Source organism: Argiope bruennichi, chromosome 5, assembly GCF_947563725.1.
Source record: "Argiope bruennichi chromosome 5, qqArgBrue1.1, whole genome shotgun sequence".
In the NCBI taxonomy this organism is placed as follows: domain Eukaryota; kingdom Metazoa; phylum Arthropoda; class Arachnida; order Araneae; family Araneidae; genus Argiope; species Argiope bruennichi.
This window is the reverse complement of record NC_079155.1, coordinates 126854794-126881557: the sequence shown is the minus strand read 5'-3', so window position 1 is coordinate 126881557 and position 26764 is coordinate 126854794. Positions and strand designations below refer to the sequence as shown.

Sequence of the window (26764 nt, the reverse complement as noted above, 5' to 3'; positions counted from 1 at the left end):
GTTTCATTCAGCTCTGTTAACAGTTGAATGAATTTTAAAAATAAACTGACCAGTGAGAATCTGAAATTAGCTAAAACCAGTTTTAATTACATTTTTTGGCAACTTTTATTTAGCTTCATTTCTTTCTTGTTTATGAAAAGGGAATTCGGCACTAATTTTTCAAGTGCGGCTATATCCTTCGACTCCAGGTTGGGCATCTTGAACATGATTGGCTGGTCTGGTCATGTGATTCACTAACGTATTGTCCCTATGTTTTCCTATGACGTAATTTCCCTTTTAATGTGCAATCACGCATTCTATTAAAAAGCACGTGTTGTTTGGTATTAAAATGCTTTTGTGCCAGTAAAATTCAAATTGAAATTGGAATATATATTTAACTATGGATTACAAATGCAAAATTTCTATATAGTATTATAGGATAAAAATTCTGTAATAAAAGGTCGTTGTATTAGACTTTAGCGATAACAAAAATCCTTGAATAACTTTCAAAATAATATTTCATTAGCAAATACAATTTGAAAATCATAAGAAATCAAAAGTAAGAAGACTTTAACTTAGTTGAATGCACAGCATACATTTAATTCCCAGTTAGATGTGAAATTTCTTTACACAACTGAGGTTAATTTTTTGCCCATCTTTTACATCAATTGCCAATGAAATGCTTTTTTTTAAATTATAGAAATAGTCGTGTATTAGATTTGTTATTAACATATGTAAACTTTATAAAAATATATATGCAAAATATTTTATGTAAATTAAGTAGGACTTTCTAAATGCATCTTACATACTTAATAATTTGAAAAAAAAAAATGGCATGGAAGATTTTCTAAGAAATTATTTTATTAAGAAAGATAAGGCAACCGTTTTCTCTAGATTGGCAACCCTATTATCTTTCGCCTTTATTATGCGCTATGATTGGACATCTGCTCCGTCGCTTTTGAATTGTAAATTAGTCTGTAATTGGATAGTTTCAAAACTTCAAATCGTATATAAATTTTATTTCTTCAAATTTCATCTCGTATCTTAAAATCAAACCTAGCATTTCTTTTTGTTACCTCGAATGTGGATGGGTAAGTCAAAATTTTTCTGTATTAAAATAGTATTTTTGCAGTAATTAGAAAGTATTAAAAATTTTTAAAAACCCTGGGGGTTCAGGGAGAGGACCCCCCCCCCCCCCGAGAAGAAAAAAAAAATGCTTAGAAACTGTATTAAAAATAACTATTGACAATAGCTTAAAAATAGCATAGCAAAGCATATAAAAAATAATAATAATAGCATAAAGATAGCATAGCATATAAATGCTTAAAAAACTGTATTAAAAATAACAATAGCATATAAATGCTTAAAAAACTGTATTAAAAATAACAATAGCATATAAATGCTTAAAAAACTGTATTAAAAATAACAATGTGTTATTAAGCATTTTTGTTTGAATCTAATTTACCTAAAAACTAATCACCTAAACTTTAAATGTTCATTTTCAATTTTAAAATTACTCAGAATTCAGAATATTTTCAATTCAAACAACAGTCGTATTTAAAATTAATCAAAAATCGGTTCAAAACAATATTTCCTTCGCAATGAGTAACGTCAGTGACTCACATGACCAGACCAGCCAATCATGTTCAAGATGCCCAACCTGAAGACGAAGGATATAGCCGCCTGTAATTTTTCACCCATATCCACAGTTTCGAAATTTCGCACGCTTGTGCGCTTCTTAATGACGATGCACTATTCAATACTCTCAGAACTTAATTTCAGTTCATTATTTAATATAACATTTTGATTGCATACTTGTCGCTCTGCTTAAAAACAGTAAGTGAGGCATTAAATTCGAGAAAAACTGTTTCAAGATATCAAAATATTTATCATAACGATTATAAATTAAAGATTAAAAAGTAGAGAATAAATAAAAAACGAAAATTTTTACTGCAAAATACATTAATAAAATATATATTTAAAAATTTGTTTTATTTTATTAACTTGAATTGATTAGATTCAAGATGAAACGAACATGGTAATGTGAATAAAACATCTTTTCAATCCTAAATTTACATTAGCGGGTACTCTTAAAATTATACATAGACACTGGTTAGATAAAGATATACTGATATCTCTTCATTTAATGAATTAGTATCAAAGGAGATGCGAAGTTACTTTAGCCAAACAGCAAAAATATCAGCGATGTTTATTCCTAATGCCAATTTTTTTGTAATGTGGATGAAATAGTGAACGATGTAAACATGCATTCCCTTTTTTCAATTTATCAAAAACGTGTTGTAATCAAGAGAGAGGCTCGTATTTGATATGGTTTGATAACCTGCTTACATCAGATATGATTGAAGGAAACCCTTTCACTGCGTGTTGGCAAGCGCATCAGTCGTTTATTTCATTTTCATCGCACGACGCGAGAAGCCAGCTATTTCAAGGCCACATTTTCTCCTCTCGGTTTTTGGCGTCATTCACCGCTTCATTGTTGGTTCAGCACAATGGCGTCTGAGCCTAGTGACACCGCGAGTTTCTGCTAATGAACTCGTTTATTTTTTTTCAGCCATTTTATTTTTCAAAATCATTTTCTGAATGTGGCAACAAAACATTTGCGTAAATTTATAGGCGTGTAAAGGATTTGATATAAAAATTTAACCATTTTATTCACCTGATCTCGTAATGGATGGAACTGGAATTAATGTTTTACTCGCTGATGTTGCGGAAGTTGGCCTAGGGCAAAACCCATCCATAAATAAAGATGAAAAAACCGATATACAACAAGATGGAGTTATGGATTCTAGAACACTGCGTTGGAGATCGCTACGGAATTTGTTTATCTTCAATACATGCTATGTACTTACATACACTGGATTTTGGGCGCTGTCAAATCTACAAAGCACCATGAATGCCGCTGGTGGATTAGGAGATTACTCTCAGGCCGTAATTTACGTCTTTTCAATGATATCTTCGCTGTTCCTACCAAAACTTTTGATAGACAAGTTTGGCTGCAAAAACATTCTTGTGGTGGGCACGCTCATTTGCTGCTTCAGTATCGCATCCAACATGGTCCTCCGGTGGGACGTGATGATGACCGCTTCTGTCGCTTTTGGACTCATAAACGGACCCTTCGCCTCTGCCCAAACTTTTTACATCGACGAAATGGCAACACGTTTTCAATCGACCATTACCGAGAATATAGAATTTATCATGTCCACCTTTTTCGGGTTGTTCATGTTTTTTTCAGAAAGTACCCAGATCTGGGGAAATCTGATTGCTTACTACGCACTCACGAATAAGAATCAAATTGATGTGAATATTTCTTCCCCTTCTGAATGTGGTGCTGACTTTTTTCCTTCTAATAATGATTCGAATACGAATCTCGACCCGCCAACAGAAAAGCAGAGACTGGTCCTGGTGGGTGCCTACCTGGCGATGGGACTGCTGTCTGTCCTGATTATGATCGTGTTCATGGATCCTTTGAAAAACGACCTGAAGGAGACTCGTGGCTGCCGAGCAGCTTTAGAGAGATTTGCGTCGGCCTTCAAACAGTTGCTGAAACCTCACCAATATTTGCTGGTTCCTCTGAGTGTATACATAGGGATGGAAGGCCCATTCTATGGAAATGAATTCACCGAGGTATGCTTACATCTTACTTAGACTTTGTTACTTTGTAAAACTAGAGACACATAGTTGTCTAAACACAAAGAAATATAGTTTTACAATAATTCTTCTAAAATTATGGACTCTATGTCTATTTGTGCTTTTAAAGTTCTGAACTCCCAATGTATGTTTTGAAAATTATGAGCTTTTAGTCTCTTTGTGTATCTAGATTTATATATGGAAACAATTAGGACATCTATACAAGGGCGTATACCTTTTCTATCGATGTATGTCTAAATGGCTTTTTGCTTTAAATTTTTAATGCAATTTAAGCTTTTTTCTTTTATTATTTTTTTTGTCCGAACATAGTACTAACGTATTTTTACGATTCTGTGCGTGACTGGAATAAAAAATGAATGTAAATGTCTTATACAAAAGTATCATAACATTGCGAAAAGATAATTCTGAGGGCTCCGAAATACGTTAAACCGGTACTGACCTGTTGAGGAAAAGGAAGTGTGATTTCACCATAAACTAGCATAGAACATGGATTCTTGAAATAATAATAAAAATTACACTTTAACAAACGTTTTAAAAAATTCAAAATTTCTTAAAATTTAAGGACGATGATTAATAGAACTTTCATAGCTGCAAAAATTTTATACCACATTGTACGAGATCACAAATATTGATAGCCAAGTCTCTTTGGCTTGGTTCCCAGGTTTGAAACTCGATTCCACTAAAGATTCACCGCATATGTGGATGTGGTACACGTTAAATCTGATATTGAAGATCATATGCCGGTCCCCTCATGCGGGACGTGGTGCTAATGAAGGGAAAACTAAGCAAAGGTCGTCGTCTGATTATGGTTTAAAATCAAAAGCTCCTTCTCCAAATATTCCTCGTGTAGCATCAAAATAACTACATTTAATACTAATATTAGAATAGAGATTCCTGAACCTTTCACCTCGATCGTTGAAAATATGCCATTTTTATCAACTATTGGATGTAGTTGGGTGGAATGCGCTAATATATCATATATATTACATTACAATATGAATTTCTTCTAAGTGTAAACCGTCTCTTTAAACATTGTTTGTAATTTGTGGTTAAAAATTTTCACAGTTTGTCAAAAATAATCTGAACAGATACTTTTGATTTTGTGGTCTAAAAAATTTAAATTGAGATTATATTATTACTCAAAACACTAAGTATGCAATAGAATTATTTCAAGATTTTTTAGGCGGAATTGTATTCTTCGTAGCTTTCTCTCTGCCATCAAATTAACTTATCTTGAAGTATAAATCGTTCTGGGGAATAATAATAATAAAAATAATAATTATTATATAAAATTCTTCAAGTGGGTTTAGTAAATTTATCCAAGTTGAATTTCGCGGCTTACATTCTCATGTGATTCTGGCTTGCTCCTGCGCTTTCTTCCTCTACTGAAATATGTACATGGGGTTGAATTCCATTGTTTCATATATCTTCTGTGGAGCAGTTAAGAAATTACACTCGTAGAATATATGCTGCTATTGGTATGCTTTTTAATGTCAGTTCTACGAAACGTGTTCTTTTACATCAAATAATTGTGGATGACAGTAAATTTATATAATTTTATAGTTATTTTTTAAAAACAGCTGTTAAATTTTACTTTCAAAATTCGTGATATCATTGCGTATCAGAGAAATATCCTTTGTTAAACAAAAACACGAGTTTTGATGTCATGCTCGATAACTTGTGATATCCATAAGGTATAAATCTGTATGTCCTATCGCACAATTGAAATATTATTTGTTTGTATATTTGGTACTCTTTGTCAAGCGACAGGAGAAGTGATTATCATGTTTTCTCAATGGCATGATTATCAGGCCCATATTTTTCCTCTGAAAATTTATAACTTACATTATCTTTCTATTATATAATTTTTTCATGTAAACAGTGTGTTTTTATTCGCTTTGTGATTAGTAGGTCGCGAGTCACCTGATCCATGACATTTGGGGTTTATTTTACCAGTATTGTTTGACATATTTAAGGAAAATTATTGTTACTTCATAGTAAATATTTATATTCCACTTGATGATGAAATGGTGACAGAAGAAAAAAGTAAAAGTAAAAAGGGAATTAACACCAAATCAGTTTAAAGTGATATTATTTGTTCATTCTACTTTTAGACACACCGTTTGTGGCGATACTAATGAATAGCTTTTCGATTTGTTTACCTTTTTCGAGTAAGCAAATTTTTCGTCTCTCGGCTAGCAATCGCTTGAGCACCTGAACAATATACTTGTTAACCCTGCATTGTTTATTAAATAATAATGAGGTTTAAAGCGATGGTTCTCGGTTTGTGGTCAAAAAACTGAGCGCTACATTTTGCATGTTGAGGTGTTGATTGACCACAATGAAGGCACAATTGTTCATATATCATGTATTACTAATGATTCAAAAAACGAAGCAAATATAGCATTTATATTGAAAAGGTTGTCATTTCCAGTGAGACTACTTTTCGTCATGACCATCAATAAATCACAAGGTCAGAGTTTTGACAAAGTCTGATAATGAATGATCAAAGTGCAATATTTTCACATGATAAATATATTAGGAATTATCTTTTAACGGTATAAAGAAAATTTTTATTTAAACTAAAATTTAATAATATTATATTTTAATTCTTCATATCTATCGAAGAACGTTAAAATTATGACGAGATTTTATCTACTAATTTCTAATTTATCTTTTTTTTAAATTTGGAATTGAACTTTTTGTTCATGACATTTTTAAAACAGTTTGTTTCCATTTATTATTGTTGTCTGGAGGGTGTGTATCAGTCCTCCAGGAAACTCCCACAAACCTGAGGACATGCATGATTCGAGGATAGCATCAAGGTTGCTGAGCGAAAGTGAACAGGAGGCCACGCCTCATAGTCTTCAAATAAAAAAATAAATTTGAAAAAACGCCACATTACAATTTCTTTTTTTTACATCTGTCTCGATCTTGAATTTCACTTAGTTGGCGCATTGTTACGGATATGTACTTATTCATCGATTCTGAGAGAGCGGTATCACGGATTATGAGTTGGATTGATTTTGATAAGTTGGGGGACATCAACGCAATCGTATGTATTACAACCCTGATATATCTCAGCGACCTGCTGTTCATCTCATACCCGCTCCTCCATCCTAGTAAATGCACTCGTCAGTATGAAATCGAAATTCACCTGCCTCCTCGTGGCGGAAGTACAATATTACGTTTCCATTTTAATTATAATAATTTTTATTATGATTCGAATAGTGACAAATCATATGATGCCTAACTTGCCAGCGGATGGTTCATCTATTATTTGCATATTTCAAACGTTGACTTAGACAAGAATCAATAAATTAAATGCCTCGCTTTCCTAGTAAGAAATTCCGAAAGAATTTATTTAGATTTAGCATGTGCTGCATTCTTACACTGGATTTTGGACGTTGTCTAATCTGCATAGAATACATGCGTATGATTACTACGTATTGGAGGTTATTACCAACATTAATAGTCAGTTTTCTTTGAGAATTCGTTCCCGAAATTTAATGGTAAGGCGAAAAACACTCCCTATTATCTTATCTGTTGTTCTATTGCGTCGGTTATTTCTCCCTGTTTTGACCAAATCTCTACCGTAGCTTTTTTATGCGACACAAAATGCAGCTTCATAAGTTCTTTAATAGTTTTGGCTAGATTCTTGGGACCGTAGTGGCGTGATGGTAAGGTCTGGGCTTCGGAACGAAAAGAGCTCCAGGTTCGAGACCCAATTCCACCGAAGAACCGTCGTGAAAGCGGGTCTGGTACACGTTAAATCCGTCAATACCAAGCGTTCTTCTGCTGTTGTGGAAGTTGGAGAGGGTGGTGCCAGCTCCGGTGTCGCCCACGTCATCTGACCGCGGTTTAGATTTACGAGGTCCGTCCCATAATAGCCCTAGTGTTGCTTTAAAACGGGACGTTAATATAACTAAATCAAATGGACTATGATCGTGCTCAATTTCATCGATGTCGTTGCTGACCACCACTAGCCTCATAATCTTGTCCAAAGATCAAGTTTCGTATTGATTAAGGCTTCGCATGCACTTCTTCAATCCTTTCGGAGTCGCGTCCGACAATGCTATCCTGTCAAAACTTTTCCCCTGTCGATATGAAGGTTCTCTTCAAGCAGGTACTTAACACAGATTGATACATACCAATGCAGCATGTGTCTTCACGATGTCTTCTCGTCACTCGTCCTGCTTTCATCGAAACAAGCGAATTACATTTTGTTTCGCTCCTAATGCGACTCACTCGTTAAACGAGGTTTGATTGCATATTTTTCTGCTCAGATTTTTTACATCGACGAAATGGTACCGCGCTTATGGTCCGCAATCATTGAGAACATAGGAATCATTATGGTGATTTTGGGGAGAGGAATTTCTTTCTAATAAAAATGTTTCAGATAGAAATTTGAAGTCTTCTGATGAAATCTAGTGATTTATGTTGATTGAAATCGATCTGTCCATCGGTTTGTTACCCATCCGAATTATTGTTTTTTTTTTTTAAATTTATTTTTCCTTCCTCTAAAAAAATTATCTAAAAGAAGGTAGAAATTGCCGATTGATGATCGGCTGTTGACAGCCTTGAAACACTTGCGAAACTCTCAACAACTTTTGTCAATTCCTCAAAGACAAATGAGATGGACTTTCTATTATAGGAAAATAAATTCACAGAGGTATGCCTTTGTCTTCATTTTGTTGTAAAAAAAGGTTTCATAATTTTTTTATTGAATCGAGCACACTCTAACTTAAATTCGGACAGTATTCGTCAATTAAAGACCCATTTGAAGATAGCTAAATAATATACTGATGTTTTGAGAGATATAATTTTAAATGCTTATTGTTTAATTATTTAGTATTTTTAAATCTTTTCTTTTCATTTTTATTAAATTAAAGAAATATAAATATTTAGTTCAATTTTTTTAGAAGCTTCCCATGTCAATTTTAAATGCTTTATAACTCGAATTATATATATATAAAATACAATTCGGAACCGGATATCAATTTGTCTTAACTTTTAGTCTTCCTCCTCTTCAGTGCAAATTTATTCAAGATATCAAGTATGTTATCAGATCCACGATGTAAATGAAGTGAAACATTGAGCTGTGTCAAAATTCTATGTCATATTAGATTCTCCACTGAAAAAAAAAAAAAAATTGTATACAAATTTTATTTTTGATTGGCATCTTTTAGCAATCTTCTTGTTGATTTTCCTAGATGTTAAACTATCAATATGGAATGCATTTATTAAAATTTGTGTGATTTATACGATAAAATTGAAAAATATGAAATGAATGGCTTCAATCTGTTAACTGCTGCATGTGTTGTTAAAAAAGCATGAATTACGAAATTAAACCATAAGTGAAGTCCTACTTCAAAACTAATGCCTGAAGACATTTAAAAAAAATCTTAATATTGACAAAAACACGCAATTGAATGGAACGGTGAAATGAGTTTGAATTTCACCCTAACAATATAGATATTATTGCTAATTATAAACCAAGTTCATTTTTAAAAATTTATTAAAGAAAAAATGTTTAGAAATGAAACTGGTATTATTAAAAAAATTAATTTTTCTGAGTTAGAGACATTTTTTTGTAATTTTAATAGACTAAATTTTAATTACCAAACACCAAACCACCAAATATTTAATTTATCTTTTATTAATTTATATATTTAATTAATTATTGGTTTATAAATAATTGCAGTGACCTTCGTCTTTTCATTAAGAGAACATGTATCAAATTTTATTAAAGTTGGTAAAAAAAGAATATAGATTTTAATTTAAAAAAACATACAGTAGTGGCCGAAATGGCGGAAACCTTTAGGAAAAAGAACACTTTTGAGATTTAATGGCTCATAACAGCCATTTTATTACGAGATATACCATTCTGTATCATTTTAAAGATAATTTTAATACAATAATCTTTGTAATGATATTAATTTTGGAATAGAATTTACAAAAAAAAAAAAAAAGTATACATAGAAATAAATGTAAAAATTCTCTTTTATGGCTGTAAGAATTGAGTAGACTTTAGCATCAATAACTTCTTTCAACGTCATATCCTGGATTCACCAATCCATTTAATTCCTCGACTATTATTATGTGATACCTTTATTGGAATATTGCTTCAGTTATTATTATTATCACTACTACTTTTGCTGTATTGTTCTGTTAACTAGGGTTTTTAGACTGATCCATACATTTTAGATTGGATTAAGGTTTATGCTAATCGCAGTACTTTTCAATAGTAAAAGTATCTCAAGCGCAATTTTTACTTACAGTAACAATATGACATTACTGATAGCAGGTAGTTAAAATCAACATTTTTGTTATTTTTATGTACAGATTAATTTACACCAGCAAATCTAAAAGTCGTAAACAAAACAAATAAGAAAAGTGTTTTTCTAATGATCGGGATTGTTGAAATTATTTTTGCAAATTGAAACGGGCACAAATTAGGAGTTATCTATACAGAATCATTTAATATGGTGCAATGTAAATTTGAAACAAAAGTCAAATTTTTCAATGAAATTTTATAAACGTCAAGCGATAAAAATTTGATGATCGGAATTTTTTAAAGTGATTTTTATGATATTCCGTACGCTGGTTTCAGAGTAGATTGTATTTATTAAAACTACTCTTTGAGATTCATTGTATCTAAATTATAATATAGTTAAAGCTTTAAAGGATGAACTATTCTTCAAACAGATGAAACGAAGACGAAAGAATATTAGCATTTGTTGTTACACATTAAATATTGTGGTGAGTAAAAAGTCAATATTGTATCGTAGCTTTGGTCATGTCAAATATCAGGTATCATGATTGTCAACAGCTAATCTATTTTTACTTAAAAATGATTGTTTCCTTTTAATCAAAGGACTAAAATATCCGTCCTTCTTGTCTTTGTGGTTAGAAAAGCCAAATAATATTGCTGGATAAGGAAAGAGTAATGCCGGTTTACACTCGGCCAGTTATAAGACGGCGAGTCGACAGCGCATGCGAAGAAAGGCTGGAAAATGCTGTTCGGTCCATGGGAAGTAGTTGTCCCGACGGGACAACATGCCGCTGTATTGTATTTTCTCTGTCTGCGCTTGCGTTTGTAGAAGTTGGCGTTTCTTTTTACATGAAAAAATTGATCATTTATTATCGACTAATTCCGACAGTTTTTGCTCTTTGTTCTTTTTGATGTGAAGTTGTGTATGTGTGAGTGTTTTTCATTTTATTTGCCATTTCTTTTCTACAGTTTTCCAAATTTAGGTTTGTTGACCCTTTTTATTTTTATTTTACCATGTTTCTTTGTGTAAATATCCATCATTTTAATACGATACGCAGTGAAAAAGAAAGAAAAATTCGAGAGCGAAGAAACGGCAATTTACAGCCAAACATGAAATGCCTGAATCTATCTTATGAAATTGTGGCGAACATAAATCAGTCCCTTTCTGCGCAAGCGCTGCTTGCTGGCTGTCTTATGACTGACCGAGTGTAAACCCGGCATAGCCCTACTAGGGAGAACACGGTTGTTTGATAAAGAAATACCATTCGTGAATCTTTAGTTAGGTGCGATTGTGTCATCTTCGCATCTGTGTTTGACTTCGAGGCTAGGATTATTAAAAAAATGTTTCATATGAGCCATTGCTTTACATACATGGGACAAAAAAAAAAAAAAAAAATGCTTTGAATAAGTTGAAATCTAGAATTTTTTTTTATGGTCCTTAAATCAAACAGCTCATAAACTACTCGTTTAGAGGAAACGAGCGAAAGGATGAAAAGCATGAACTCATTTATCTTTGCTGTCATGAATATACTGAACAATCACAAAGTTGAAAATTATATGAGTTTAGATAACAGCAAATTAAACAACTTTAGGGTATTTTATGAGCATAATGGTTCTTAACTCTCGCTACTTCTTGTACAGTTTTCCTGATCATTTCGGGGTTACTAACCGAGAACAAAGTGAATAATCTCACTAAGATATAAACACTGTGAAAAACAAACGTCAGAGCAAATGGGCTACTCATATAATAGACGAATACTACTGAAAGTCTGAAAAAAAGGTGAAAAGGTTCACTCAAGAATGTCAAACAAAACAAGCTTTCGGAGGTGAAACAAAATTACTCTTATTTATATTTATATTTGATTCTTTTTTTTTTCTTTCTAATTAAACTATTCTGCATATACATGGACTGTGTACGTGGAATGCATATGGGCTTCCACACTGAAAAAAATGATGTGGCTGTCATTTATTTTCATCATTTCATTTCATCGGTAATTTATTTTCGTAATTTTTCATTACGTAAAAGTTATTTAGTATCAAAGCAATTTTTACGTAAGTTATTATGGAAAAATTAGTTTTATTAATTTATAGTATCAACTTAAATACTCTCTTCATATCTTAAAAGCAAAAACTAAATGCATTATTTATCATCAGCACACAAATGGCATATAAATTTAATATGAAGAAAATCGTTGGCGCCAAAATACATAATGACCTATACGGTCGATACAAATCCTTTACATTTTATGTCATTTTTATTCGCTTTCCTTTTTGCATCGATCTACTGTGAAATTGGAAATTCTAAATCAACTTTTTGTGGAAGTGGGGAATTAGACTTAGGGTGTAAAAATATGCAAATCCTGACTGAAGGGGAAAACGTACTTTTCCGCACTAAGTGCCTTAAGTGAGGAGACCCACCATGGCATAGTGTGGAAGTTTTCAGAGAGGGGTTGCCAGCTCAGGTGTCGTCCTCGTCATCCGATTGCGGTTCAGAATTACGAGGTCCGTTCCAAAATAGCCCTAGTGTTTCTTTAAAACGAGACGTTAATATAACTAAACTAAGTGGGGAGGGCAGTGTTATTCCTGAATACTTGGAGGTATCTTTCAAAGTTGTGTGGTGTTGCAGAGATCTTTCAACACAAAGAGTTAATCATAATTGAATAAATGTAATCCAGGTAAATAAGTAGTATATAAAATAAAATAGTAAAGGGAAACTTTGCATTTGCTGTTTTTATTTTTAAATATTAAATTCTGTATTAATTCACAGAGAGTTGAGTAATTAAAATCTTTTTGCTGGGATTAAATTGTTTAGTATAAAAAAACACTATTTGAAAGATTACTGAGTTGGCGTCCTCGCATTCAATTTAGTATCTATTTTATATCCCACTTATTTTATATGAAAAACCCAAGAGTATTCTTTATTGAATAGTTGTAATAGTTCTTCAACTTTTTGCGTTTCACATTTCTTTTGCAGTTTTGTTCGCTAGATCAAAAGCCTCCCGAATACCAACAAGTAATTCTCTTGCAAATACAATTTTTTTTTCTTCAAATTTATACGTTATGATTTAACAACTATTTTGAAGTGAAATTAAAAATATATGAAGCTTTATCGAAATTACGTTAAGTTGAGATTTAACTGTATTTACTGTTTTTTATATTATTTTGTTTAAATCTTCATGTCTTATGATATTTAGGAATGGAATAGTCCAAAACCATCCATTTTTTTTGTTGCTGCGCTCGAATCTTGCAAAACGTAGTTCACAAAGGACGAATCAAGATATAGAACAATACACATGATTTCATAATAATATTAGATAATGATTTGACGTCCGTAACTATAAAAATGCATTTTCTTATCTGTTGAAATTATGTAAGAATCAGAAAAATGCCTTTGGCAAGTTAAAACTGATAATATATTTCTGTATATCAAAACTAGTTGTTAGATAAGTTTTTTGCCGATAAGTTGTTGATTCGGAGAATTTTCACTAATCTAATTGTTTTTGTTCAAAAAAGATGCTTTTTTTTCCTTCAAATCTACATCTGACATTAGAAAATAGAAGAGTAACATTTCAATAACGGCCAAGTTTTTGTTAGATTTATCTTATTTACATGTTGATGTCATGAAACAAAAATCATAGAATCAGACCAATTTATATTTCTTTCTGAAAAACAGTATTCTACATCAAATCTTGCACTTACATTGACAAGGAAAAATAAAGAGGTTTCATCAAAGAATATTGAGATATTGTGCCTTCTTTTTACTTTATTATTCAAAATTTCGTTATGATGGAAACGACTAGAAATAATTTGTTTATTTGTGGCAGTGGATGACACACGTCATAATCCATGCATTAATGAAAATAATGAACATCTTAGTGTGGTTGAGCAGTTTGAGGCTAGGAAACTGCGAAGGAAATCTCTCTGGAATATGTTTATATTTAGTGCATGCTATTTTCTCACATTCACTGGATTTTGGACACTCTCCAATCTTAAAAGTACCATGAACGCAGCTGGTGGTATAGAAGACTATTCTCAAGTCGTTATATACGTTTTACCAATGGTATCTTCCCCATTTCTGCCAAAAATATTCATTGAGAAATTTGGCTGCAAGAGCATTCTTGTTGTTGGCACTCTGGCTTGTTGTCTCACTATCGCATCCAACATGTACCAGGTTGGACTTCATGATGACAGCATCAGCCTTGGCCGGTTTGGTAAATGGACCTTATATTTCTGCACAGACTTTATACATCGAAGAAATGGCAACCCGTTTTCAGTCAACCGTCAACGAGAATATAGAATTCATCATGGCTGCCTTTTTTGGAACATTCCTGTTCTTAGAAAACACTCAAGTGTGGGGCAATATGATTTTTTTATTTCGTCATGAACAACGGAAACTCTTCTGTCGGCAACGTTTCCATAACTTCTGCATGTGGAATCAATTTCTTTCCTTCAAGCAATAAATTAAATAAAAATCTGAATCTTCCAAAAATCTGAACCGAAAACCAGATACTTCTGCTGACTGGAATATTTTTAAAAATGGATTTGCTCTCAGTCGCCATTATGCTTTCTTTTCTAGAACCTTCAAAGAATGATTTCAAAACAGACAGGGATTGAGGGGTGGTTTATATACATTTAGTTTCGGGCCTCAAATAGTTACAGAGTCCTCAAGTCAAATTTTGTTAATCCCCCTAAGTGCATACATAGGATTAGGAGGTCCGTTTTATGCCTATGATATTACACAAGAAAGTTTTTCTTTTTCTTTTCTTTTTTAGAGGAAAAAGGAATTAATTGAAGTTATGTCAATATAAGAAAAAAGGAAACCTGCTGTGGGCAACTACTTCTGAAGAAAAAAAAAACAATAACAACATATGAAACACTTCGGATTATCAACAGAAATAATTCATATTCTTGTGATCCACGTTAAATACTCACGTGCCATTTTCGTTATGGAATTCGTGGTGCATATTGCAGCGGAAACGTCACAGTACAACTTCATAATCATTGCAGATTGCAGTGATATGTTTAAATTCCTACTCATTTACCTTGTTATTATGACTAATGCGTTTGCAAAGCCCAAGTTCATGAGTCAAGGATTTCATTATAAAAGAGAAGTAACAAGCGTGTATCGGCCAAAGCGAGCTTGGAGTAATCAGGTATCACCTAGGGTAGAAGTCACTTATTAGCCCTGTCTGTGGTGGTTTTCCTTCAATATTTTCAAAGGACCGTCTAACTGATGGTTAAAATTAAATTTCATTTTCAAAGAACTTTTCCAGGAAATCTTAAACTTTGAAAACTGATTCCAAAATAAGAAACTTTTATCTGAATGAGATTTTTCAGTTAATGACGCAATTAAAAAAAACATTATTTTTTTAACATGGAATTCTGTTTTAATAGCTTTTTCATTAACTGCAACTTTGCGTTGTAATTTAAAGTCAAATTACGTATATTTTATTCCTACATTCGCTCGCCTTAACGTGATAATGCGCCTTAATAGAGCATAAAAAGCCAAAGTGAAGAATTAGTGTTTAAAATTATTTTGAAATTGTAAAATTATGCTGCTACTTCCATGTAAAATCTTGGTTTCAGTCGGTTGAGAGAAAAACACCTCTGTAACACCAACCTTTGCACTTTTTCTAGATATACACTTTTACCTTTACTACACCAGATACCTTTACTACAACCAACCACTGCAGCCTTTACTAGAAAGTATACGAGAAAGTTTCGGGAAGACCACTCCGCTGGTTTCGTCTCAAAGAGCGTATGCAAAATATAGATCCAGCGTAATACGTTAATGACAGTCGAGTGGGGATTCTGTCACACTGTTACATCAACACAAGTTCAGGCAACTTTAGTTGTGAAGTCGTTCCATTGCTGGAAGTAATGCTAGGTTTTTCCACGGCCAGTTATAAGACTGCCAGTAGGCAGCGCATGCGCAAAAAGGCTGAAAAATGCTGATTGGTCAGTGGCAAATAATTGTCCCGACGGGACAACATGCCGCTGTATTGTAAATTTTTCTTACTGCGCATGCATTTGTATAGTTTGGCGGGTTTTTTTTTTGGTGTGAAAAAATTGATCACTTATCATAGATTAATTCCGACATTTTTTGCTCTTTGTTCTTTGTGATGCGCTTTTTTTTTCTATAATTTTCAAAATTTAGGCATGTTGACCGTTTTTTATTTATTTATTTATTTTATTTTACCATGTTTCTTTGTGTAAATATCCATCATTTTAATACGATACGCAATGAAAAAGAAAAATTCAGGAACGCCAAAACTGCTATTTAGCCAAGCATGGAATGGCTAACTGTGGCAAACATAAATCAGTCCCTTTCTGCGCAAGCGCTACTTACTGGCTGTCTTATAACTGGCCGAATGTAAACCTGGCATAAAATCAAGAGGAGCTGGCGACATAAATTTAAGAAGAGGATACACTTTATCGTATTTTCCATTTTGTTAACTTTTCTTTCAGCATTTCATTTCTAAATTTACAGTTTAATTTCTGAGTAAATCAATTTTATTGCTAATTACTATTTTTGATGTCTGAAATTAGTATTACTTTGTATTATTGAAAAACCAGTTACAAAATTATTTCAAAATATCTTACAACTATAATAAAAAGAAGGATGATTATAAAAAGTTTTTGAAAAGCAACCCGTATTTTTAATATTTATAAGACGAGTTACTTATATTTTAAAACGAGTGCAAATATTTTGGCAAAAATATTTGCACTAAGTTTTGTGCAAATATTTTTGCCAAAATATTTGCATTACGCTTATATTTAAATATAAGTATATATGCAATATTTAAAGATCCCGCAGTTTACAGTAGGGCGGTTTCTTAAATAGGGTCTTATATTTAAATATAAGCATATACGCAATATTTAAAGATCCCGCAGTTCACAGTAGGGTGGTGTCTTAAATAGGGTCTTATATTTAAATATAAGCATATACGCAATATTTATAGATCCCGCAGTTCACAATAGCGTAGTATCTTAAATAGGGATCTTACGCTCATTGTGACATTTTCGAATTTTTCTTTTTAAAACTTTGCAGCGGTTAGCTGCTATTCGGAGCTGACAATCTTTTAGATCGTTTGCGCCTCTGCCTAAATTGGTTTGCAACTGTTCTCATTCTTAGCTCTCTGAAATCATTGATAAGAATAAAGAATTTAATTTAATTAAATTTAATTAATTTCCATAGGCCGGAAACAACAATTCTAATTTTTTAGATTCTCTCCAGTTTTTTTTGTATATTTTACATTTATTATTTGTAATTCCGTGACATTGTAACTATTTAGTACAATAATATATTACATCGTGATTTTTCTTTAAAAATATCAAATGATTGTCCAAAATTGGCACGATTAAGGCCTTTATTTATTTCTAGTTTCACATGCCCATCGCTGTGCAAGATTTGCTTTAAAAAAGTAAATATTTCGCTCAACGATAAAACTCGAAGTACTTCTTGACGCATTTTTTAAAAAGTGTGACTGGTGTGATAAAATGTATAATAATTCAATAAAAATAGATGAATTTGTCAAGTGAAAATTATATTCGTGCCTAATCTACTATACAATCATTAGAAATTGATATTTGATGTGGGAATTGGGGCATTAAAAATTTGAAAGTGTTAAAATTTAAGAAACGATTAAGCCAACCAATCAAATGCATAGCAATAACTTTAAGATACAAAGTTAAATTGATTTCTCTCGTATAATAAAAGGTGCTTATATTAAGAAATAAAAGCAAAAGTGAAAATTTCCCAAAATGGCAACTTTAAAATAAGCATAATCATGCACATGATAGAGGAGTTTAAGCAGCAAAATAGATTTAATGATTCAAGGAAACGTTATTGCTATTGGATTCAATAATTAACCAAAAAGTGCTATTGCAGTTGCATTTAAATTAACTTTTAAAAATTGATTTAAAGTTAAAGAAATTGTTGTTTGGAAGTGAAATTGATGTCATTGAAAAGTTAATTGAATTTTAAGGTAATGAAAAAGTAGTGTTTATGCGATAATATGTTCCGACGTTATGGCAGAAAAATTTAATATTTTTTAACTCCTTTTTGTCTTTTTTTAGCGATTGAAATAGTTCTTATATAAAATTTGTGATATCTGGGTATCAAATTATTCGCTCTAAATTCCATGTATAAAATCATGAATAAATGCGCTTAAAAATATGTCTTATCGATGATTAGATTTGTTTATTGAAGTTCTAAAATATTATAACAACGCGTTTGTTTACAATTTGCATTTTTAGTGTTTAAACGTTATCAGATCTTTATCTCGAGTGAATTGTTTCCACTTTTGATACTCTGTGCTATCACACTTATTCTTCAAACACACACGAAGAGTGAAGAAAAAGACCTGGAAATAGATTTATCTTTTATACTTTTATGTAGGAGATTGCGATAACACTATTTTCCGAATAGTTGTCAGAGTAACCTCATAACTCAGACGTCGCAGCCAAATGTATGTAATAAAAAAAAAAAGTCGAAATGTGTTTGAAAGCACACAGCTGTTTGATTTCGAATCATAATCCATTTCCTTACTTTTCTCAACCGTTCAAATTTTGTTTGTGAAGATTCTGGCAAATGTTCAATGAAAATAGAAACTATGCCTCATTGCATTTCGCGTTTGAGGAACTCTGGATTTCGAATCTGACAATCTTACAAAGATTTAAATTCTTTCGTCGATTCTGCTGAGATGAATTCCAATTAATGGCTAATTTGATATTACTTCAACAGCTGCAATGTGTAAACTATTTCGTTGAATTTCTTCCTAACGAATAAGTGTCGAATTGTTGTGTTTTTCATGTATTGAAAACTGTTTCCATGGATCGTGTTTCAACGAACTCCGATTTCCCCCAGCAACAACTACCTAATGTAGTTTCTGATAAAGACTTATACCAGGTCGTAGAAACTTCGCCATGCTTATCAGTTCCATCCTTGCAAGGAGAAGAGATCATGAGCCGATGGAGGATTTTCAAGAACTTGTTTGTTTTGTGTTTCACTTATTGCCTCTTCTACACCGGATTCTGGGCCTTGACCAACCTTCAGAGTACCATGAATGCTGCCGCTGGCATGGGACCCGATTCACAGGCTGTCATTTATGGGTTTTCAATGGCTTCCTCCTTATTTCTGCCTGAGATGACTATGGACTGGTATGGGTGCAAGAAAGTTATGATTGTCGCCACTTCTTTGTGTCTGCCGTACATCGCTGCCAACATATATTTGCGTTGGGATGCGCTCCTTATATCATCAGCTCTGTACGGTCTGGCCAGTGGTCCATACAGTGCCGCTTTTACTGTTTACATCGACGAGATTGCCTTACAGTTTGAAAGATCTGTGGATGAAAATGTCGAGTTCATCATGGCGTGCTTTTTCGGGTTTTACACTTTCTTCATGGAAAATACTCAAGTCTGGGGTAACATTGTGTCTTCTCTCGTCCTGCGACCGGACAAACTGCCAGACATAATAAACGCATCAAAACCTGAACAATGTGGCATAAATTTTGATCTGGGAGGGAATTCGACGAACACGAATCTCACGCCACCATCCCATGAAGAAAGGTTCTTGTTGGTTGGAATTTTCATAGGAATGGGTGTTGTGTCTCTGATTTTGTTCGGGTTGTTCTTGGACCCCTTAAAAAACGACATCAAACGAGATGGTTGTGATGCTGTTGCCGGCCGTTTTGTAAAATCACTCAAACACTACAGAACGTTTCATCAAATATTGCTGATACCCATCACTATTTACATCGGAATAGAAAGTGCTCTGTATTCGAATGAATTTACCCAGGTAAGATTTGCATTAGACGAGTTAAAAATATATTATGAATTTTAATTAAGGCTTCATTATGTAAAAAATCATTGTATTTTATTTGAAATTAAAAATTCTTATTTCAAATAAAATATCACGATCTAATGATTATATTATACGTAACTAATGATTGAATTGTTTTTATATAGTAAGCACTGGCTTTGAAAATGCGACATCTTTTGCGGTAACTTGAATTTTAATTTGGATTATATTTTTAATATTTGAATGTTTGTTTCCTGGTTTTAAAGACTGCAACGAATGCAATAACGAATGAAATCAGTTAAAGCCTGAAATAAACTTAATATTTCATGCATTGACACATTATTTTAAAATGGCCATTAATGTTTAAAATAAGAATTTTTTCTCGAAAGTCAATGTCAACTTATTTTAAATATTTTTTTACTTGAATATATGAAATTTAATCAGTTTAAAGTAATTATGTTTGTAGCTTTAGGTTTCATAATTTGCTTTACGCTCTGTTTCATTAATATGTCATATTTTTCATTATGCTAATAAATTTAGTTTCAAAATTTGGTTTGTTACATTAACACAGAAAGTGCTGTTATGAATCTTAAATAACTCAATAAATAATTCAACCTTAAAAAACTAATTTGTTATTTTACTTTTTAACAAGGCAATATTTTATGATATTAAATCACAGAACACAAATGTATTCTGCGCTTTTACCAACTCCATCGTTACCTCACGAAATGGTTGAAAGTATTATAAACAATTCATGGTAACATAGTATATATTTCGGTGTCAAAATTATCGAATTTTTATCATCATTTCGCAGTTTCATTTGTATAATGTGCAAATAACTTTCAGTAAAAATAATTTTTTCTTCTGTTTTCTGTATTTCTATATCTTCACTATTTTTAGCCATTTGGTTTTGGATCCTTTTCTGATTTTTATTGTTAATGGTTTAACTAGACCCAAGGAATTCAACTATAATTAGTGACACGCCTGTGAAGGGTACGAATTGAGATAATCCTCAGTATGATTGCATTTAAAATAAGTTGAGGTATTTAAATTAATTTTAGTTTTAAACGCGGGGAATCAATCTTCTGCGTCATTTATACCCATTTTTACAATGACGGATGTTTCTGTTCATGCATCTATTAACACAGGTTCGGATCTGTAGAAACACGTGTTTTTTTCTCTCCCCTGTGATCATCTGGTCGCTCCCAATTTATTTATTTTTATGCATTCAGTTCCTTTTATTATTTTGTTAATTAATTATTATCGTTTCAATTTATTTTTCAGCCTAATGCAACTGCATTCTAGTATTCTTGATCCCAACATATGTGAGTAATGCGCAACTAGGTTGATAATGTGAAATTTGAATTCAACATGATTCAATTATTGTTTTAGTACTCGGTTCAAAAGAAATTACTTAATATTTAATAAGAATAATGTAAATTGTAATAAAAATATCTTATTATTAGATTGTTTAAAAAGGATGTTTTTTTTTAAACATTCGGCGCATAAAATAAGTAAATAAGCAAAAAATCTTGTTCATTTGAATCGCATATTTTAAAGAAATTATTGAAAGAGAGGAATATTAAAAAGTTTAGGGTTCGTGTTGCGTATTCATTTTCACTTTTTATTTTAATAGCATACATCATTATTTTAATGTTTCGTAGTATGTTTATTTCATTTATTATTTGCTAATTAATATAATCCATTTAAAACCTTTGTTAAAAATTTGCTTACACTTCATGATTCATGAGGAAAATTTTAATTATTTTTCGAATAACAAATGTTATGGTTTTTGCGCAAAAAAATAGCTATTCACGGCTGTTTGGTGCAAGTCTAATCTGGGAGTTGGCAAAAATTAGAGAAAAGTAGACTTTTCTTATCCACTTACAGTTATCATAGTTTGGGATATGTTTTTATGCCTTATTTTTATTTTGTTGTTGTTTTAGCAATTTTGTTTTTCCATTCAATTATTTATTTATTTATTTTTTGCGTCTATCTATATGTCAGTTGGCGCAGCATAGTCAATATCACAGTTCTTGCGCCAGAAAAATATAAAACAAATCAAAATCTCAATATCCGAATCTCTTATTGCTGACGAATCCATTTATAAACAATAATTTCATCTGTTGCTTTTGTTTCCAAGCAGCTTTAACCTTGAAAACTGTTTATTTTTAGTGTGCGCACAGTTATAAAAATGCTGAATCGTCTGCAAAATAAGAAAAAAGCATCTATTTTTCCATTAAAAAATGATTTAAAAAATGATCCTAAATGATTGTCTGAAACGTCAATCCGCAATCCATGATTCACTTCTATTCAATGCAGGTGCGGAAGGGCGGGCGGGAAATCACGTGAAACGTATGACTTTCTATTCTTGTTTCTTGCTCTTTCTGGAAAGCATTGCAGCAGTTTTTCGTCTTTTCAAAAGGCAGATTCATCTCTTTTTATGATGCCTGTAATTATGAATGGGAAGGTCATATTTTCATGGAACTGATAATTCAGCTATCTTTGTTTTCAGTTATTTCTTCAAATTTACAAATTTATTTATTTAAGCATTTTAAATCATTCTCATTCTTTTCTTTAAAAGTTATTAATGAAAATAAAAACATCGATTAAAATTTTTTTGTCTCTTTTCTGTAGTATTTCTGCTGTCCACTGGGACGGAGAAATGTTTCGCGCAGTATATCAGAAATAAATAAATAACACTGCCGTAAAAAAAAGAAAATTTACGCGAAGGCATTATTTTGTAGTAATTAAAAGAAATTCATTTTAAATAATTTTTCTGTTTAAATCAAATTTCAATAAATTCTTATATTAATTAATGATAAATGAAAAGAAATTAAACTAAAAAAATATAATACGAGTAAAATATATAAAAATTGAAGAAAAATTAAAATGAAATCTACGATCGCAAATTTCAAGTTATCGTACGAGAACATTATTATTTGTCTTAATTAATTTAAGTCATTAACCAGTTTAAACCGGTTTGAAACAATCACGAAACTCTATCTCTCCCTCCCCCCCTCTCTCTATGTATATATATATATATATATATATATATATATATATATATATATATATATATATATATATATATATATATATATATATATATATATATATATATATATAACCAATCTAAAGTAAGAAAAAGTTTGAAAACGAAACTAAAATGAAAACGAAACAAAACAGTTTCGAAATCGCAACTAAAATTTATTACCTATTTAAACTAAAACCAAAAAGGAACTTCATAGTATTTAGAGAGCGCAATTGCAGCTACTTCTAAAACACAGATGAATTGATACAAAAGTATTAGAATCAAGTTAATAGGAAAAACAAAAATCAAATAAAAATTAAACCAAAAAAATTATTTAAAAAATATTAAAAAAGAATCCGGCCTGAAGACTTTTTCAAGGGTCACCCTCAGGCAGGGATTCAAATAAAGGGATTTTTTCTGTGAGGACATACAGACATAAGTCTAATAATGATTCCTCGTGACCCGAAAATCCCCTGAAATTATGCTCAAGAGATATACCATTTTAACAGAAAGGAAATACAAAATAACAAATTAGAAAAAAACCACAAAGTAAAAATACAATAAAAACAAAACAATAAAAACAAAAACAGCATTAAAATTAAAAACGAAAAGGCCAGAACATACCATCCAACAGTGAAGGAAACTTTAAACAATCGATTGTGATTTCCTGTTTTTAAAAGTTAACGGTAAATTATGTAAACAGAGGTAGGCACCCAGCGCCATCTATTGAGTGATCCAATATGCAAGTAAAGTTCTATTTTTATTTAAGCCAAAAGATTAATCCCAAACCATACCTTGTTTAATTAAAAAATTGACATTACAGTAATTTCTAGGAAAATCATTTTTAATTAAATTTTTAAGGAGGATATTTGATGCTTCAATATAAGAATTTTTATTATTGCAAACCCTTTTGATCCTGTTAACTTGTCAGAAAATTAGATTTTTGAAAATTTTAGAGTTTAGATTGGAATGGTAGTTACATAGTTTTGTTATTTTAAAGTTGAAATCATCCCTTTTATCGTATATACCAACTATTGTTTTATCATTAGCAATTTCTATTTTTAAATCCAGAAAGGTAGCCTCAAGTTAATTTATATTTGTATCTTTTAGAATTAAATCTTTTGGATAGCAATTAGTAATAATATTAGTATTGTCGAAGTTAATCAAAAGTAGGTCATCAATATATCTCCACCCGTTTATTAAATTATATTTAATTATTTTTTTCTCATAGTAATGCAGGAAAATATTAGCTAAAGCACTTGAGAAAGCTGTCCCCATTGGAATGCCCTTGACTTGTTTATAAAAATTAATACCATTAAACACGTAATTTTCAGTAATATTAAAATTACATAACTCAAGCCAGTTATTTTTAGGAATGATATTTTCATTTAAATATTCGTCATATATAAAAGTTCAGACCTTTATTAATTTTTCATGAGGTAGATTAGTGTATAAATTTTCGAAATCAAAAGTATCAAGTTTATTAATGGTTTTATCTTTAAGAAAATCCAATACTTCTTTGTTACTAGAAATAATAAAGTTGTCTTCATTTTTTATTTTGTCCAGGATAATTTTTAAGTATTTAAAGAAATGTTTACCCGTATAGTAATTATAACTACCAGTGCTACAGGTTACGAATCTGAATTTTAATGGATTTTTATGAAATTTAACTGTTGGGAATAAATAAGGATAGTTAAGAGAGCAAGTCTTAGTTTTGGTTTTTTTTGCGAAAGCTAGCATTCTTTTATCTGATTCCTTTTTCCCGGTGTTCTTTAACATATAAGTTGCATTAGAGTTATATTCATTAATTAAAAGTTCTTTATAATAATATTTACAAATTAAACAGAAATTATTTGCTGATTTATCTATTACTGTAATAACAAATTTTTCTTTTAAATTTTTTATTTCATTTTTTAATGTTTTACTAAAATAAATCCCACGTTCTTTACATCTGTCAAAATCAGTACTCAATTTTATTTTAATTTCCTTTAAAATTCTCACTTTCCATTCCCCGAAACCTTCCGCAGGCCAGTGGTATTTTCTAGATAATTTGGCAATAAAAACATCCAAATCATTACCAATAGAAATCAAAATTTTGTTATGGTTTATTTTTTCTCTTAATCTAAATTTTGTTCCTCTTCCCATCAAATCTCTTAAAGAGTTGGATTCAATAATTTTTAAATTACCTGTAATAATATGACCTTTATCAATATCTATAAAATCTTTATATTTTTCCTTGTTACAGTAACAATCTGTTTTATTTATTTTATCTAAATTTTTGCTATAGTAATTATAATTACAAATTTTTTTCTTTAAAGTTGAAGTGTAACTAAACGCTATTGATACAGTAGTTTTATCTGCAAGAGGAAAAAATATATTATTATTATGTATAATTTTGGGTAATTTTAGATATTCGAAGTAAATATCCAAGAATTTAATCACACAGTATTCTTTGTAAACATTATTTTTATTATTAAAAAGTAAATCGTTTTTTCCAATGTTAAGTTTACATTTAATAAGATCTAGAATAATACATTTAGTGTACGAATTTTTAAACTCTAATTCCCCGAATTTATTATTTAAAAACCATTTCATTTTATTATCTCTAAGACCAAAAATGTATTTCCTAATTCTGTGAATGTTTTCACTATTGTGTTCCAGATTACAGTAATTTTGAAATTCCTCAAATATAATTTGAAAATTGCCTCCTTTCCCTTTACCTCTTTTAAATCTTTTAGAAAAGTTATCTTTATTTAGAAAATTTTTAAAAATGTTAAATTTGTTATAAATGCAATTATTGTTTAAATCTGCATAACCTTCCCCATTTAATTTACTATTGAGACCATAAGGAAATAAAGTTTTCAGGTTGCAAATATAAATGTTTTCCAGATCTAATCTTTTGTTTAATTCGTTAATATTGTCTTCTAGAATGTAGATATTAATATTGTTAAAGTTATGGTTTTGAAAATGCTCCAGTTCGAAGTCAGTGGTCCTATTTTTTATGAAGTTTTTTATATCGGATCTGTGATTGTTAATTCTTAAATTAAGCTCGGTGCTAGTTTGGCCAATATATTTTAAATTACATTCTGAACAATTAAGGAGATAAATCAAATTTTTGTTTTTACAGAATGTTTGTAATTTTGAGTTTTTATTTTTGATCTGTTCCTTATCTGCCAAAGGACATGTCCTACACTTTCCGTTTCCACAAATTTTATATTTTTTTGTATTTTTAAGATTTTTTAAACAAAACAAACAAAGCTAAAAAAATAGCTTTTTTAGCTTTGTGTCAGGAGCATTCACGGAGAAAAAATTACTGACGCAATTGTTTTGTTGTTTGCAATGGTTAACATTGTTTGCAATGGTTTCGGGGAATGGAAAGTGAGAATTTTAAAGGAAATTAAAATAAAATTGAGTACTGATTTTGACAGATCTAAAGAACGTGGGATTTATTTTAGTAAAACATTAAAAAATGAAATAAAAAATTTAAAAGAAAAATTTGTTATTACAGTAATAGATAAATCAGCAAATAATTTCTGTTTAATTTGTAAATATTATTATAAAGAACTTTTAATTAATGAATATAACTCTAATGCAACTTATATGTTAAAGAACACCGGGAAAAAGGAATTAGATAAAAGAATGCCAGCTTTCGCAAAAAAAAACCAAAACTAAGACTTGCTCTCTTAACTATCCTTATTTATTCCCAACAGTTAAATTTCATAAAAATCCATTAAAATTCAGATTCGTAACCTGTAGCACTGGTAGTTATAATTACTATACGAGTAAACATTTCTTTAAATACTTAAAAATTATCCTGGACAAAATAAAAAATGAAGACAACTTTATTATTTCTAGTAACAAAGAAGTATTGGATTTTCTTAAAGATAACACCATTAATAAACTTAATACTTTTGATTTCGAAAATTTATACACTAATCTACCTCATGAAAAATTAATAAAGGTCTGCACTTTTATATATGACGAATATTTAAATGAAAATATCATT

At 30.8% G+C, this 26764-nt stretch overlaps 1 protein-coding gene across 5 annotated transcripts in view; it reads left to right on the top strand.

Annotated features, from left to right (window-relative positions):
* The window catches only part of LOC129968465 (protein unc-93 homolog A-like), an 82197-nt gene that overhangs the window by 25637 nt on the left and 29796 nt on the right, over window positions 1–26764 (top strand). Inside the window, exon 1 of one of the 5 annotated variants that reach the window (XM_056082367.1) lies at window positions 2432–3624. The exons of 3 other annotated variants lie outside the window; for them this stretch is intronic. In XM_056082367.1, the coding sequence (XP_055938342.1) occupies window positions 2668–3624 (957 nt within the window). In that variant the 5' untranslated portion in view covers window positions 2432–2667. Of the gene's footprint in view, window positions 1–2431; window positions 3625–18362; window positions 19722–26764 lie in introns of those variants that run through there. One more of the 5 variants, XM_056082366.1, reaches the window with a different exon arrangement.